At 37.9% G+C, this 16,390-nt stretch overlaps 1 protein-coding gene across 6 annotated transcripts in view; it reads right to left on the bottom strand.

The window, feature by feature from the left end:
- Positions 1 to 16,390, bottom strand: part of C2CD3 (C2 domain containing 3 centriole elongation regulator) — a 123,160-nt gene that overhangs the window by 69,035 nt on the left and 37,735 nt on the right. For all 6 annotated transcript variants that reach the window (XM_087433443.1, XM_087433445.1, XM_087433444.1 and 3 more), the window contains 5 exons: positions 12,454 to 12,572; positions 10,485 to 10,607; positions 6,778 to 7,272; positions 4,208 to 4,359; positions 2,078 to 2,324 (listed from right to left, as the gene is read on the bottom strand). In XM_087433443.1, coding sequence (XP_087289569.1) covers positions 2,078 to 2,324; positions 4,208 to 4,359; positions 6,778 to 7,272; positions 10,485 to 10,607; positions 12,454 to 12,572 — 1,136 coding nt within the window. The remainder of the gene's footprint in view (positions 1 to 2,077; positions 2,325 to 4,207; positions 4,360 to 6,777; positions 7,273 to 10,484; positions 10,608 to 12,453; positions 12,573 to 16,390) is intronic.

Raw genomic sequence — 16,390 nt, forward strand, 5'->3', positions numbered from 1 at the left:
CTTCACTTATATTAGCTAATTTAACATGCATAGCTAATAACAGTGGAACCAGGGTTTGAACGCAGGTAGTCTGACTTTTCTCCAGAGCCAATGTTCTTTACCTCTATTCTACACAGCCTCAGCAGACACTAGATAACGGATTATTGGGACTGTTTGAAGGGGAAATTCAAGATTCAGATTAGGATCAGACTGTATGATTTATATATTGATTTGATCTAACATTCTAACTACTAATCCAATAAATTTGGAACAGAGATTGCATTAGGTTTTTGCTTTGAAATCTAAAAACATATGTCAGTGATATCTTCTCAGAAATTTTCCTTAGGGAAACAGAAAAACCTGCAATTTGATGCCCCAGAGAATAAAAATATGGGGAAAAAAATCTCTCAGAATTACAGCAGCTGCTCAATTTGGCCATACGGTATTACAATAATTTAAGAATTCAGTTCTGCAGATGCTGAGCTGGATGAGGGACATGAGTGCAGGAGGAAAAACAATTTTATCTGTAGATACTATACCTTTCAAGGACTTCTTTTGTGCTCACAGTGAGTAACATTTTCTAACTTTCAGTATGGAATTAACAAAATCTCAGTCTAGGGGCCGGCTTGGTGGTGTAACGGTTAAGTTTGTGCGCTCCGCTTCGGCGGCCTGGGTTTCACCGGTTCGGATCCTGGGCGTGGACATACTCACCACTCATCAAGCCATACTGAGGCGGCGTCCCACACAGAAGGGCTACCACTCTATAACTACAATACACAACTACGTACTGGGGCTTTGGGGAGAAAAAACAAAAAAAGAGGAAGATTGGCAACAGATGTTAGCTCAGGACCAATCTTCCTCAAAAAAAAAAAAAAGTGAGTCTACACTGTGATGTGAGGGCCATGTAATACCTAAATAAGACGTGGGAATATTATATATGCTTTTCTTTATTTGTGCTTTTATGTTATTTTTAAATTTAAAAAATCACTATTATCTATTGATAGATACTAATACATTATAGAAACAGTAAAGAAAAATGAGTTCATAACAAATAAACAATTCCCTACTAACAGATATTTTCCTAATAGTTCTTTCTCTGCTAAAGACATTAAATTTTGTCATTCAGATTCAGATTTTAACTCATAACATATTTAAATGGTGTGGAGGCTGAGATTTGGCTATACTGGTAAAGACACCAAATGTTAAGATATAGCAGGACATGATATAGAGGAAGGATATAGTAGACTTAGAGTCAAAAGACCTTTGTCTGAACCTCAATTCCCCCCTTCTTAGCTTCATGACCCTGGACAAGTAACATAACCTCTTTGATTCTCTATTTCATCACTTAGAAAAGAGAATGACAATGACCCGCTCCATGTAGTTAGGGAAATAAACATGATAAAGTACGTCAACGTGCTTTCTCAATTGTACAGCACTGTACGAAACAAATTACTTTTAAGTTTTTAGTAAAAAAGCAAGGAACTTCACTATAACTTTCCAACATGAATTTACTCAAGAAACAGAATAAGATTTTGCTGACTTACATTTGGGATCACTCTCCACCTCTTACCCCCCAGTTTTTTTTTCCCGGATTATCTATTTTTTTTTAAATTATTTAGAGCAGTTTTAGGTTCACCCCAATGTTTTAAGGGCAATTAAGTTAGTAAATTACAGGATTAAGATCTGGTTGTCCAATTCAATTTTCTATACACATTCAGGAGCTCAGAGGACACAGATATCCACTTAAACCTGAAAAGAAAAATACCAATGATTCCTTTGATCTATAGCAAGCACTGGAGTGCAAGTATGTTCTTTTGTGTTCTTTTGTTGATCCTTTCACTACTAAAATAAGGACGGGGGAGGGGGGCAATGGTTTCACTAAAACATGCAAGATAAAATGAGATTATGATACTTGAAATTTGCTGACAGTAGATCTTAAGTGTTCTCACCATAAAAAAAAAAAGTAACTAGGTCAAGTGATAGTTAACTAGCTTGACTGTGGTAATCATTTTACAACTTATCATATATCAAAACATCATGTAGTACAACTTGAAATGAGATTATAGTTTTTGTAAACAATCAAGTGTTTAGTCACTACCAGAGCAACAGATGCTGTAGATGGCTGGTCCAGGAAATGGGCTGGCCTAGGGCTGAAGGGAGGAAGTGTTCCTTCTTCATTCTTTAATCTTTGTAGCGCCATTATCTGATGGGAAGAACCCATAGCTAAAAAGACTCGAAGACTTCCATTTTGGTGGCCTGAGAACACATCAATCACAGGCATGTAGCTGTCAACAGCAACAACTGGGTACTGAGCATCAAGCAGCAGGTGAGAAATCTTGGGATCTCTAAAGGGAGAGAAATTGTGGATGAACAAACACCAATCATCAATCATGTCATAGAGTTGCTTCATTTCTTACTTGGCTCATTTTCTTAGTTTGTTAAAAATGAATCTTTAACTAGAAAAGTAATGGTGGTTTGAAAAAACATATGATTCTATCCATAATCCAACAAATAAAAATTACCAGGCAGATAAATTTCAAATGTAGCAATCTAAGGGCAGGGAATGTGTCTGATCATCGGTATCATCATGGCCCCAAGCCCAGCATCTGGGATTGAGCACTATCTCAGTAGAGGCTTGCTGAATTGCATTATTTTACAGGTACGCACTGTGTCAACTAGAAAAACTATGGAGTTTGGGGTCTGGCAGATAAGATTTAGATAATATTATCAATAATATCTGCCATCTACTGAGTGCTTACTGTGTAGTAAGCACTTTACAGAGTTTCTATAATCTTTCTAACACTGCAAAGGTTGATATTATCCACTATTAACAGAAGAGGAAAAAGTCCAAATGCTCTTCATTACACAAGCTGAATCTTAGCTCAGCCACTTACTTGCTGTATGACTAAATAATCAATTTAGCCTTTCTAAGTCTGTTTCCTCATCTATAAAATGGAGGTGGTAAAACTTCCATCAAAGGGCTCTTGTTAGGACTAAACTGAGATAAATGTAAAATACCAACTATGATGCTTGGTACATGTTAAGTGCTCAGTAATTGGTAGCTACTATTGTTTTATGCTCTCTCAGCAAAGAATGGGCTCTAATGAAATGAGAAGTGGGGGACTACCAGACCAGACTAATATCACAACTAAAAAAAAGGAGAAAAAAACAAAAGCCTACAGTTGACAGTGACATCCATGATTCCAGCAGTACTCCTTAGCCTGACCATGATTTCCAATGTTACCATCATAAGCATCTAACTGTTCACAGAAGGCTTACCCACTTATTTTCTCATTGGATCCTCACAATTGCTCCAAGAGGGAGATAGGGATCTATCATCACCCTCAATTTACAGAAGATGAAAAGAAAGCCAGAGAAGTGGCTTCTCCAAGTCAAAGCACAAGTTTTGTCACTTGTAAAATGGGGATAATGATAATACTTCTTGGGGTTATAGAAAAGTTTACATGAGATAGTGCCCACAAAAGTGGTCTTTGTAAAATGTAAAACACAGCATTTAAAACACAGAACCATGAGAAGGCTGTTAGGAAAGAGGTCAGTGCTAAAATAATTAAAAATCAGCACCTTGAATCAAAACAAAAAATGAACAGTCTGTACTGAGGAAAGAACTAAACTTCAGGTAAATCAATACCCCATCTAGGTGTTGGGTAGTGGTAAGTGAAGTGCAGTAATCAAATCTGAAGGTCTAAAAGACAATACTCAGTACGGAGATCTTGCAAATAGTTGATGTAAACAATACTAATATCACAACTAAAAAAAAGGAGAAAAAAACAAAAGCCTTAGTTTTGTGAGGTGATAACCTTTGGCAGTAGAGCTTCTTGATGAGGAGAGTGGACCCTAGAGCCAGGCTCTCTGGGTTCTAACCCTGGTTCTACTACTTATGACATATATGACAAGTTATTTAACTTCTCTGTGCCTCTGTTAGCTCATGTGTAAAATATGAAAATTAAAGTTACCTGCCTCAGAGGACTGTCGTGAGGATTAAATGACTTGATATATGTCAGGTTCTTAGCATAGGGCATGAAACATGGTAAGCAACGTCTATAAGACTGCTTTAACATAAGACAAAGAGCAGCAACTCTAGCGAAATTGAGAAAAGTCCTCCAATGAATTTTTGGGCTAGTCATGTTTGCAAACCAAAAGAATTCCTTTTCAGTCCATACAAAGTTAAAGACGTAAAATAAAGAATACTCCAAAAGATCCTATTTACTTGAATGACACGTAAAACTGATGCAGCGGTAGTTTCACCAGCCCGAGCAGCTTGTCCTGTCCTGGGCTCCGCACCTTGTTCCAAGTTTCAATTACCATCACGTTGTTCTTAAGCCTTTCCAGGTATTTGGAAGACAGAGAGACAGGAATCACCTGGGGAGAGGAATGACCAAACAAACCAAAAAACAAAAACCCATATCTGAGACAAAGGATTAATTTATACTTTTATTCAGCAACCATTTACTGAAAGCATACTGCGTGCCACGCACAGTGCTAGGAGCTGAAGACATTAAAATAAAACCCACTCTGTATCCTCAGTCTGAAGCCACAGTCTGGTGTTAGAGACCAACATACAAAGGCCAAATGTGAAATGGTATGAGTTCTCCGATGACAAACCTCATATAGGATGGGGCTTTGAGGACACAGAGAAGGTTGTAAGACATGTCAATCATGATGCCAGCCAAGCTCATCTAACCATTTCTAAGGCAAATTGACCCATTTGTAAACCCCTGCTGAGAGACAGATGTTTTTGAAACAAAGATGGTTACTGCCTAGACAAGGATTGAGCACCCAATCAAAGGGCAGCCAATCCACTGGTTGGGTGGTATGGCCTAAGGCAAAAATCACTGCCCAATAGGTGTCTTGCTAAATAGTAAGGTCAATTGTTTATCTGGATTTTCAGTGTAAAATTACTCTAGAATTGACCAGCCAGTCGGTAGCTGAAAGAGAAAAGAGAAGTCACAAAGAGAACCAGAGTCAGTTAAATTAATGGCAGAATCAAGGGCCCACCAACTTGAAGGAACCCAAGCTGCAGTACAACTGCAACAACTGAGGAGAGCTAAGCCCCAAGGAGGAAACCAACAGAAAACATGAGAGGCAAAAAGGGCGAAACCAGAAATGATGTAGGCATGATGAGAGGAAGACACCAGAAGAACAGAGAACCGGGGCACAGCTACTTTTGTATCCATCTAAGAAACTCCAATTACATAAGGTACCCTGAGCACATTTCTGTTCCCTGATATCAAAAAAAGTAAAACACAGCAACCTAACCTGCAAATAGGGAGATTTCAGAGAGAGCTTCCGAGAGAAACTAACCCTAAATCTTAAGGATAAGCAAGAGTTAACTAGTACAAACAGCTCTGCCTAATAGGAGTCATGAAGGCTGAGAGAAAACTCAAGGCAGAAGAAACAGCGCATGTAAAGATACAGAGGTAGGAAAAGAGAATATTCAGGAAACTGCAAGTAGTCAAGCATAGCTGGACTATCTAGTGTGAAGGGAAGAGTGGCAGGAGTCAAGACTGGAGAAGTATAGACAGTCAGTTCTTCAAGGGTCTTGTAGTCAATATTCAGGCTAGTGTTTTAGAAAGATCATTCCTGTTGGCACACAGAGGAAGGAATGAACAGCGAGAGGCCAGAAACAGGTAGGCCAGACCGAAGGCTTTTTGGAATGAAAGTGAGGGCCTGAATGAAAGCAGTGGCAATGGAGTAGAGGTAAGAGGATTTATTCCAGAGATAATTAAGTTTGCAGCATTTACTGAACTTGGTGAATAATTATGTAAGAAAGAGTCAAGGACAACTTTTAGGTTCTGCTTGGGTTTCTGAGTAAACTATACTATGAATTAGGGCAGACAGGAGGAGTAGGAATAGGTTTAGAAGGAATAATAAATTCAGATTTGGACACATTCGAATTCCTTCTTTCATTTACACATCTTTATTGATTACCTAACGATAAGCCAGGTGATGTGTTAGGTGCCAAGTGGAAAGTGCTTTTGAGACATCCAGGTGGTAACGACCAGCATGTAGTTAGATACAGAGATCTGAAACTAGAGGGAAACGTCTGGCCTACACAGGAGTGTGGATTTGGAAGTTATCTTCATACAAATGATAGCTGAAGTTATGAGAATAGTGGTGACTATGGGGAAAAGAGGGTTGGCTCGGAAGAGTACTGAGGCTAGAGTAATGAACAGGAGCACCGATAATTAAAGGTAAGAGAAAGGGAGAAATGCTGGGGTCATCACTCTTTTCCTAGTTTTTCTACTGGCCCAATGACTGAAAAAGAACAGTTGTTGAGTCAGGAAGAAAATAAGAGCGTAGAGTTTAAAAAATCAAGAAAGGAAACAATTTAAGCAATAGCTTCAACTTCTACAGAGAAATCAAGTAAGATGAGTATTGAAATAAGTGGAGGAATACATGAGAATGAGGAAAAATAAATAAATAAAGGAGAGGTTGGAGAAGCAGAAAAGAAAGGGGGAAGTTTAACCAATTAAAGTTCTAGAGGAAGCAGAAAGGAAAAGAACTCAGAATTCAGGCAAAAAAAATAGTGGGAAACCATATCAACCAAGTCAGGACAGAAAGAAATAAAGACAAAAAGTTCTAAAATGTTGTAAATGTCTTTTCCTCTTCCCATCCAATACTAGGATTGGATCTGTACACCAAAAATTACAAAGGTGCTTCCCAGTCTGAACATTCTAGATTTCTTTTACAATGGAATTGTGATTTGGGAAACATACTTGTCTCCCACTCCCATACATTCCTAATGGATATGGAATGTTAAGACATGTACAAAGTTACCTGAGAAAAGTTAAAGACTGGTTGTGTTGTGCCCCATGCGATGACAGATCTGGTGGCTTCGTCTGTGCTGAAGAGTTTGCAATTTAAATAAACATTGCATGGTGGTGGTTTCTCAGATTCTCCAGTAACAAAATCTTTCCCATCTGGCACCATCAACAGCACATGCAACAGCAAAGCACTCTCTTTTGTTGACCCATTTGTCTGATTTACTAAATTATGAGAGGCTGGCACAGCCATGAAGGTTGAAGGATTTGGCACAACAGGGCTTGGTGACTTCGGGTTGGAGAACACCAAATTCTGTGCTTTCTTTGCAGTTTCTTCATGAACTTGATTTAGGTTCTGTGGGTTTTTGGTACAGGTAACATGTTGGCTAGGTTCTGACAGAGTCTTATCTGGACTTGTAAGAGCACAAAGTGGGGTATGTTGGGTGCTGCTACTTAACTTAGTAGTGACACCAGTGAAATCCTTATTATCTACAACAAGCTCCACAGTTACCTATAGAAAACAAAAGGAAGAGAGTTAACAGGAATGTCTTCTAGAATCAGAATCAGAATTTTGGAGCTAGAAGCAGCATCGGATTGTTAGCAAATAAATTAACTCATCCTCAAAATACCACAATAGTAAGAACACTAATAGACTGCATATACATTTCTTAAACCTTACCAGGATTAAGAAAAACTAGGTAGATGATTTATTAATACAGTCATGCATTATTTAACAACGGGGATACGTTCTGAGAAATGCGTCATTAACTTAGATGGTATAGCCTACTACTTACCTAGGCTATATGGTACTAATCTTATGGGACCACTGTTGTATATACAATCCATCATTGACCGAAATATCATTATGCAGCACATGTCTGCGTAAGATGAGCCTGGAACATCATCTTGTGCCAGAAAATAAGGATGTGCTCAGAAAAGGATGGAGACACGTTGAAAGGACACGGAATCCAGTTGAAAGGGCTCCCACTGGCCAAATCTGGGATAATTTTGAGCATCAAAATGAATAACAGTAATGGATTATAAGCTATTGAATAATGTAAAATCCATGAGTCTGTACCAATATAAATACATATGGGAGAAGGGAAAACTCTTCCATATAGTAGAATGCCAATTAATAAATGCACAGGGAATGGTGGAGTTAGAAAATCATCATCTTTCATTCATCATAGTAATAAGTGATTCAGGTAAACCAGAATGGAAGACATTCTAAAAAATAACTGGACATACTTTTCAAAAATATCAAAGTACAAAGAAGGCCTGCAGAACTGTTCCAGACTAAAGGAGATTAGAGAGATATGACAATTAAATGCAGTGGATGATCTCAGACTGGAAAAAAATTGCTATAAAGGTAAGTATTGTCACAATTGGTCAAATTTGAGTATGGACCATAGATAGAACATACTATCACTGTTAAATTGATTTTTTTTTTTTTTAAAGATTTTATTTATTTATCTTTTCCCCCCAAAGCCCCAGTAGATAGTTGTATGTCATAGCTGCACATCCTTCCAGTTGCTGTATGTGGGACGCGGCCCCAGCATGGCCGGAGAAGCGGTGCGCGCCCGGGATCTGAACCCGGGCTGCCAGCAGCAGAGCACGTGCACTTAACCGCTAAGCCACGGGGTCGGCCCTAAATTGATTTTTATAACCGTACAGTGTTAGGTATGATAACGTCTTTGTTGTTAGGAAACACAAGAATTTAGGGGGAAAGAGGCATCATGTCTGTAACATATTCTCATGCAGTTCAGAAAAAAATTGTGTGTGTGTGTGTGTGTGTGTCTGTAGAGGGGAGGGAGACAAAAAGAAAGAAGGAGAAAAAGAAAGAGAGAAGAAGTAGACAGACAATTATAAAGCAAATGTGATAAATGTTAATAATTGGTGAGTCTTGGGGCCAGCACCGTGGCTTAGCAGTTAAGTGCGCACGCTCCACTACTGGCGGCCCGGGTTCACATCCCGGGCGTGCACCGACACACTGCTTCTCCGGCCATGCTGAGGCCGCGTCCCACATACAGCAACTAGAAGGATGTGCAGCTATGACATACAACTGTCTACTGGGGCTTTGGGGAAAAAAAAAGGAGGAGGATTGGCAATAGATGTTAGCTCAGAGCTGGTCTTCCTCAGCAAAAAGAGGAGGATTAGCACGGATGTTAGCTCAGGGCTGATCTTCCTCACACACACACAAAAAAATTGGTGAGTCTAGGTGAAGGGTATATGACTTCTTTGTACTATTTTTGCAATTTTTCTCTAAGTTTGAAATTATTTTTAAAAAGTTAATGTTAAAAAGTAAAAAAGGATGCAGGATAAATGATGAAGAATGAAAGTGGTCACTATTTTAGGCTGAATTATTAGGAAAAAAGGGGACTTGCTGTTCCTTTTATTTAAAACCCACAGCAAAGTTCTTTTGCTCTATTGAATATAGATAGCAAGCTATCTAGAATGGTACTTCTCTCAACACAGCCAGGGTAGAAATAATTTCTAGCTCATCGATTCTCTTTATTACCCCTTTCTGATTTTAAACCTTGCAGTCCAGAATGAACTAGGCAAGCAAAAAATAGAACTTTAACAGTGGAAGAGTAATGTGATGTTCATTTTTTGCAATGATAATCACACAAGTCTTTAAAACTAAATGCTATTTATTACTAAGAAGACCAGGAAGAGGGCAGAGAGGGCTTCCAAGAAGAGGAAGCAGCATGAAAATCAAGAAAAAAAGCATGGAGGTACAAACCAGCGTGATACCTTAGTGATTCTTCACATAGTTTGACATGGCTATTGGTATGGAAGCTGCAAGAGAGAAGGCTGCAGTGGTAGGCTGGGGTCACACGGTGAGCCCTGTATTTTTATCCTTTGGGTGATGAGGAGCTATGGAAATGTTTTAGGCATGGCTGATTTTAAAAGCTCACCAGGACAATGAGACAAAGCTATATTGAAGCCACACATTCAAATTCTGCCACTTAAGAAATTCTGATGCTTTTGAACACAAGGCAAGAACCCTCTCTCCAATGAATTACACATCAGAATTCATTCCACTAGGCACAAACTCAATCACTTCTCTCCTTGTTCACTGCCACTACTCCAGTCCAAGTCATCACTCATCTCCTTTCTGGACTAATGCAAGAGCCTCCCTATTTTCCCTCTTGCCCCCTACAATCTCTTCCCCACACAGTAATCTTTTAAAATGTAAATCAGATGTCACTCCCATGCTTCAATGTCCTTTCCTGGCTCTTAGGATAAAATCTAAATGCCTTACTCTGACGTACAAAGCTCTGCATGATATGGCTCCTGCCTGCCTATCCGATCTTACTTTCTACCACTCTCCCTTTTGGCTCACTATCTTGTGGCAATATTCTGTCCCTTGAAAATGCCAAGCCCATTCCTGCTTTAGGGCCTTTACAGATGTTATTCCCTTTCTCTGAAAGGATCTTTCCTGTACTTTTTACTTGGCAGCCTCTTCCTCTCCTTCTTCAAATCTCCCCTTAAATGTTACCTCCTTAGAGACACCTTCCCTGACCACCATCTCCTACTTCCTCCCAGCTATTCACTAATACATCATACCATTTATTTCCTTCACAGCACTTCTGTTGCCCTATTTTAATATAAGCTGCAAGAGTAGAAACTCTGATTTTCTTGTTCACTGCTATATTCTCAGAGCCAGGCAGTAATACATGCTCCGTAAATACTTGACTACCTAAATGTATATCTACATACCTTGAGGGGGCCAAGTGGAGTCTGACCATTTTCCTGTTGCACTGGAAGCTGGTCACTGAAAGAAAGCAGCTCAGACTGAATAACAGCTCTCAAAGGCAGTGCCGCAGATCCAATGACTTCTGGCTGAGAGAAGAAGGAAAGAAAAAGTTCAGGTTAAATTAAAGAGGAGCCACAGGGGACTTTAAGTGAAGTGACAAGATAGGATGGCTTATAAAGGAACCCATGCTTATAAGGTAAACAGCTTAATTATTTGACTGAGGCAACTCTAAGCAGAAACTCATATTCTGCCATATTTTGGTCCTCCTTCTCCCTGAAAGATTACAGAGGGTGTCATGAATCACAAAGCGTTTGGAAGATTATCTTTTTCTGTGTTTAAGAGTTAGTTCTTTACAAAAAATGTTCAACTTCACTCTTAAAAATAAAAAATGAAATTAAGATGATACAAATTTTTGCCATTAAAGCTAGGAAAATTACAAAACAATATACCTGATACTATCAAGGTTATGGAAAAATAGAGGCTGTCATATGCCTGAAGTTGGGAATATAAACTGGCAACATACTTTTGGACAGCAAATTTGGCAAAAAATATAAAAAGCTTAAATATTCATTCTCTTTGGCCTAGCAATTTCACTTCTGGAAATTTATACAAAAGAGACAATGAATAATACATAAAAAGCTTATACACAGTGGCACAGCGGTTAAGTTTGCACATTCCATTTCAATGGCCCGGAGCTCGCCAGTTTGGATCCCAGGCACGGACCTACTCACTGCTCATCAAGCCATGCTGAGGCAGCATCTCACATAGAAGAACTAGAAGGACCTACAACTAGGATATACAACTATGTACTGGGGGCTTCAGGGAAAAAAAAGAGAAAAAGACAAAGATAGGCAATAGATGTTACCTCAGCGCCAATCTTCCTCAAAAAAATAAACAAATAAATAAAAACAGGATAAAAATTGCATACAAAATTATCCTAATACTGTCAAAGATTTACATATATAATATATTGTAATCATTTGAAAAAGATAAAGGAGCTACACATAAATATTAACAATAGTTATTTCTTGGTGATGGGATTATAGGTAATTTTTGCTTTATAAAAATATTTTTCAAGTTTTCTATAAAAAATATGTACAATTCTTTTATTATTAGAACAAAAGTCATTAATTAGGTGATCCAATGTAAATATACTGAAACGTTTATAGAGGATGTCTTGTTGTGGAATTATGTGTTTTTCCTCCTCTTTCTAATTTTGCTATATTTTCCACAAAGAACTTGTATTATTTATATCCTCTGAAAAAAACAAACATGAGGCATTCCTCATGATATCCAGACCAAAGAGGAGGTCAAAGATTATAAAAGCTACTCTTTTACTGAAGGAAGTAAAAACTGCTCATGACACAGTTTATTGATTTCTGTTGTACCAGTTGCAAGTGAATTTTATAAACTTGGAATTAGCTGATCAAAACTGCTATATCCACATTATAATTTTTTTGACATAGCCTGGATACCTAATGTATTCTGCCTGAAAAAAGGAAGCAGAGTCTCAAATTAAGGCTAATTTTCCATAACAGGGAGCACAGCAAAGAGGTTAAGAACTTAGAATCTAAAGTCAAAAGACTTGGGATGGAGTCCTGGCTTTGTCTTTTATTAGCTTGGGTGATCTTAGACAAGTAACTTAACTTCACTAAATCTCAGTTTTTTCATCTGTAAAATGAAGATAATAATGATCTAACTCACAGAGTTGTTTTAATGATTAAATTTGGTAATGTGTTCATGTAGAGCCTTTAACATAATATCTGGTCTATAACAAGCAGCAGAGATTAAAAATAATAATAATAAATAATAATCATAAGCATTAGTGTTGAGTCTGGAGAAATTCCTAGTTTAGATAGGAATATAATTTTAAGTATGCTCCAAATCCCTGGTGTAAATGGTGAGGCAAAGGTGAAAAATATCCTGAATTACCTTTTTCTGTGGGGTTTTCTTTGTGTAAATTTCGAAAGTGAGGTTGGAATTCCACCAGTGTTCTATCATTGGCCCACCAAACTGTACCGGAAACACATATCTCTGCTGGAATTTCACCACTGTAAGGAGAACCAGACATATAAGCACATGTCATGCCACCCAACTAGAACCATCATCAGTCCATGCCTTGACACCACCCACCTCCCTTTCAAATCTAACTAAAATATCTCTCAGAAATCTAGGTCACAAAAGTGTTAGGGTTGTAGGACGGAAGGAGCAGAGACAAAGAGAAAACCCTGGGTATACTACAAGGAAGATAAGCAGTGCTATGTTGCTATGCTTTGGTACGAGAAATGAATGTCAAGCAGATGAGCACAGGATGTGTAAAGAGACATACCATACACTCCACTGGGTGTAAGGTAACATGACCCACTGTTTTTAAAAGGTAAGTTGGTAGGTAGTGTAACAAAAGGAGGAGGCTGGCTGGAGGTGGGACAATGACGGATAAATGAAGAAAAGAATTGAGCCAAAAACTGTAATAACAAAAATGAGTTTATCTTCTGGCTGAAGACTAGGGAACGTCTACTGTCACACTCAAGGTTCCAGGTACTGATGTTCGTTAGCAGTGTTAGGCAGGGTAGAGCCTTTCTCTTGGATAGAAAGGAAGGGGCTTCTATCCCATAACAAGTGTAAATGGGATAAAGTGATGGTAGTATTTGAATCTGCGCTCACTGCCATGGGGCTTTAAGAAGTAAAAAAAAAAAAAAAAGAAACTTGAGACTAGAATCCTTTGATATGAGTAAGTTCTGTTACTTACTAGTGACCACCTCAGCCACAATTTATTACTTGTAAAATGATCTTCCAGTCCATTTACTTCTAGACCCTTAAAATGGATGTGAAGAACCTTCACAAACAAAAGGCCCAGTTACAGAGAGAATCCACAATCTCTGGTATTCATTCAAACTACCCATTTTGACCTACTGATCTATTCATCTTTGCCATCTTAAATTTTTGACTGTTTATCTCTCTTCGTACTCATGGACAGGATTTGGGTCTTGCTATCTGGATCCACACACGGGAACTGTGAACAAATGGTCTGGACCAGGAAGCCCACACCCACTAGACCAGTTTACCTGCTTACCCTACCAAGGGAAGGGGAATAAGACAACACCTACACCTTATTGGTGTGCTGAGAGGATCAACGGAGGTAATAGATGAAAAAGCACTTTGAACACTATAAAATCCTTTATGTACAAACAGAACTCTATTTTAGTCTGGTGCTACTCAGATTTGTCCTCACCTACGTACATTTTCGCACTATATTACTGTATTTCTCACATAATTCTGTTTCTTAAGCTCATGTTTTTTTTTTTCTTTTCACCACTAAACATGAGTTAAGGTAAAAATGGAAGAAAAAATTCATGTAAATAAATTGCTAACAATGTCTCAGAGAAGATTTTTTTAAGAGTTGGAAGGGATCCTGAAAATACCTAGTCCAATCCATATTACTATTAAAAGAGGCCCACAGATGAAAGGTGATTTTGTCTAAGGTCACAGAATTAGTGTGTGGTATAATCAGAATTAGAATTGTCTTCCAATTCCTGGCTTAATGCTTAATCCACACTTCCCATACAATCTTTTTCTCAGAAAACATGGGGAGAACTCAAACACTGTGGCTAACAATAATAATGCATGAGAAGCAATATAGATTAAGAGCACACGCTTAATCAAAAGTTCTAGGTTCAAATTCTAATTCCACCCTAAGCCAGCTGTGTTATCTTAGACAAACTACTTAATTGATTTATGCCTCAGTTTCCTTTTTCCTCGTGTGTGTGTTTTAATTTAAGGATTAAATGATTAATGTATGCAAAACACTGAGTAGAGTTCTTGGCACATAATTTAGCGCCCAATAAATGTGAGCTACTATTAGTTACATAATATTTTAGAATTTTATGCTTTTACATTTATTATCCTATTTGACTGTCCATTAATCCCTGTGTAATATAGGCAGCCCTTGCTTTGTAGGTACTACGTTAACAAACTCATGCATATCAAAACTGTGTCCTTACTGTATCTCAACTTTACAGATGGGGAAACTGGGGTTCAGAGAAGTTTTAAGCAACTCATCAAATGTCACATTGGTAGGAGGTAGAAGAGGAAGACCTGAGAAAAGAATCCAACATTTTTCTTTGCATATGGGGTTTGATAAAAAAAAGTTTAACCACATTAAAGTTCCTCAAACATACTTACTTCAGCCAACAGAATCTATTACATATTCTCAAATGCTCTGACCAAACTTCCAGAGCAGCTTCTGTTGCTTTAGTAATTTAAGCATACAGCCAGGAAGTAAACATATGAAAAATTTTAAATGCCCTAATTCTTCCTAAAGGTGATGGGGAAAGTAAAAAATATACTCTAATAAAAGAGTATATTAAATTACTTAGGTGCTGTTTTTAAGGGTAAATAAGTATTTATTTTTAATGTTTGTGCTGGATATACTCACACCAAGTGAGAAATGATGCATGTACAAGATTATTCACTGAAGCACTAACAGCAAAATATTGAAAACAACCTAAATATTGATCAATAGAGGTTTTAAATTATGGCATATCCATACAATGGAATATTATATAGTCATAAAGGACTGAGGAAGTTCTTCATGTCCTGATATAAAAAATTCCTAAGATATAATGTTAAAGGAAAGGTGCAGAACAGTGTATATGGTACACTAATACTTGGATAAAAATGGGGGGAGGGCAAAAAAGAATAAACATATTTGCTTACATATGCATAAAATATCTTAGGAAGGATATAACAGAAACTTACAACATTATTTGCCTACAAAGATGGGACCACGAAATTTTGAACCACACGAATGGATTATATTTAGTTCAAAAACCAAATAAACAAACAAAACAAAGCAAAAGAAAAATTTTAAAATCCAATGTTACCATGCCGTATAGGAAAGTTGCTTGAACGTACAAGAGAGTTAGGACCTTATCTTTTACTTCTCAAACTACTTCCCAGAGAAGAAACTCAACACTGATGAACTTTTCATGGATCAAACTGGAGAACCAAGGCAAAGATATTCTCAAAGTCTGTTAGAAAAGCAGCTATAATTTTGGATGGCAGGAACATAAATGTTTATTATATTACCCTTTTACTTTTTTGTATTAGAAATATTTAAAACAAAATAGAAAAAAAGACAACAACAAAAGCACAAGCAACAAAAGAAAAAATAGATAAACAGGAAAAAATATTTGTAAATCATATATCTGATAAGGGTCTTGTATCCAGAATATATAAGGAACTCTCACAACCCAATAATAAAAATTTTAAAATGGGAAAAGGATTCGAACAGACATTTTTCCAAAGAAGATATACAAATGGACAATAAGCACATGAAAAGATGCTCAACATTATTAGTTATTAGGGAAACGCAAATCAAAACCACTATGAGGGGCCGGCCCCATGGCGTAGTGGTTAAGTGCGCGTGCTCCGCTGCAGCGGCCCGGGGTTCACCGGTTCGGATCCCAGGCGTGCACCGATGCACTGCTTGTCAGGCCATGCTGTGGCAGCGTCCCATATAAAGTAGAGGAAGATGGGCACAGATGTTAGCCCAGGGCCAGTCTTCCTCAGCAAAAAGAGGAGGATTGGCATGGATGTTAGCTCAGGGCTGATCTTCCTCACACAAAAAAACCCAAAACAACAAAAAAACAAACCACAATGAGATACCACTTCATACCTACTAGGATGGCTAGAATAAAAAAATAATGGAAAATAACAAGTGTTGGTGAGGAGGTAGAGAATTGGAGCCCTCATACACTGATGGTAAGAATGTAAAATGGTGGAGCAGCTGTTGAAAACAGTCTGGCAGTTCTTCAAAAAGTTAAAACATATAGTTATCATATGATCCAGCTATTCCACTGTTAGGTAT

Source organism: Ceratotherium simum, chromosome 7 (genome assembly GCF_057802395.1).
Source record: "Ceratotherium simum simum isolate JZ-2026a chromosome 7, ASM5780239v1, whole genome shotgun sequence".
In the NCBI taxonomy this organism is placed as follows: Eukaryota; Metazoa; Chordata; class Mammalia; order Perissodactyla; family Rhinocerotidae; genus Ceratotherium; species Ceratotherium simum.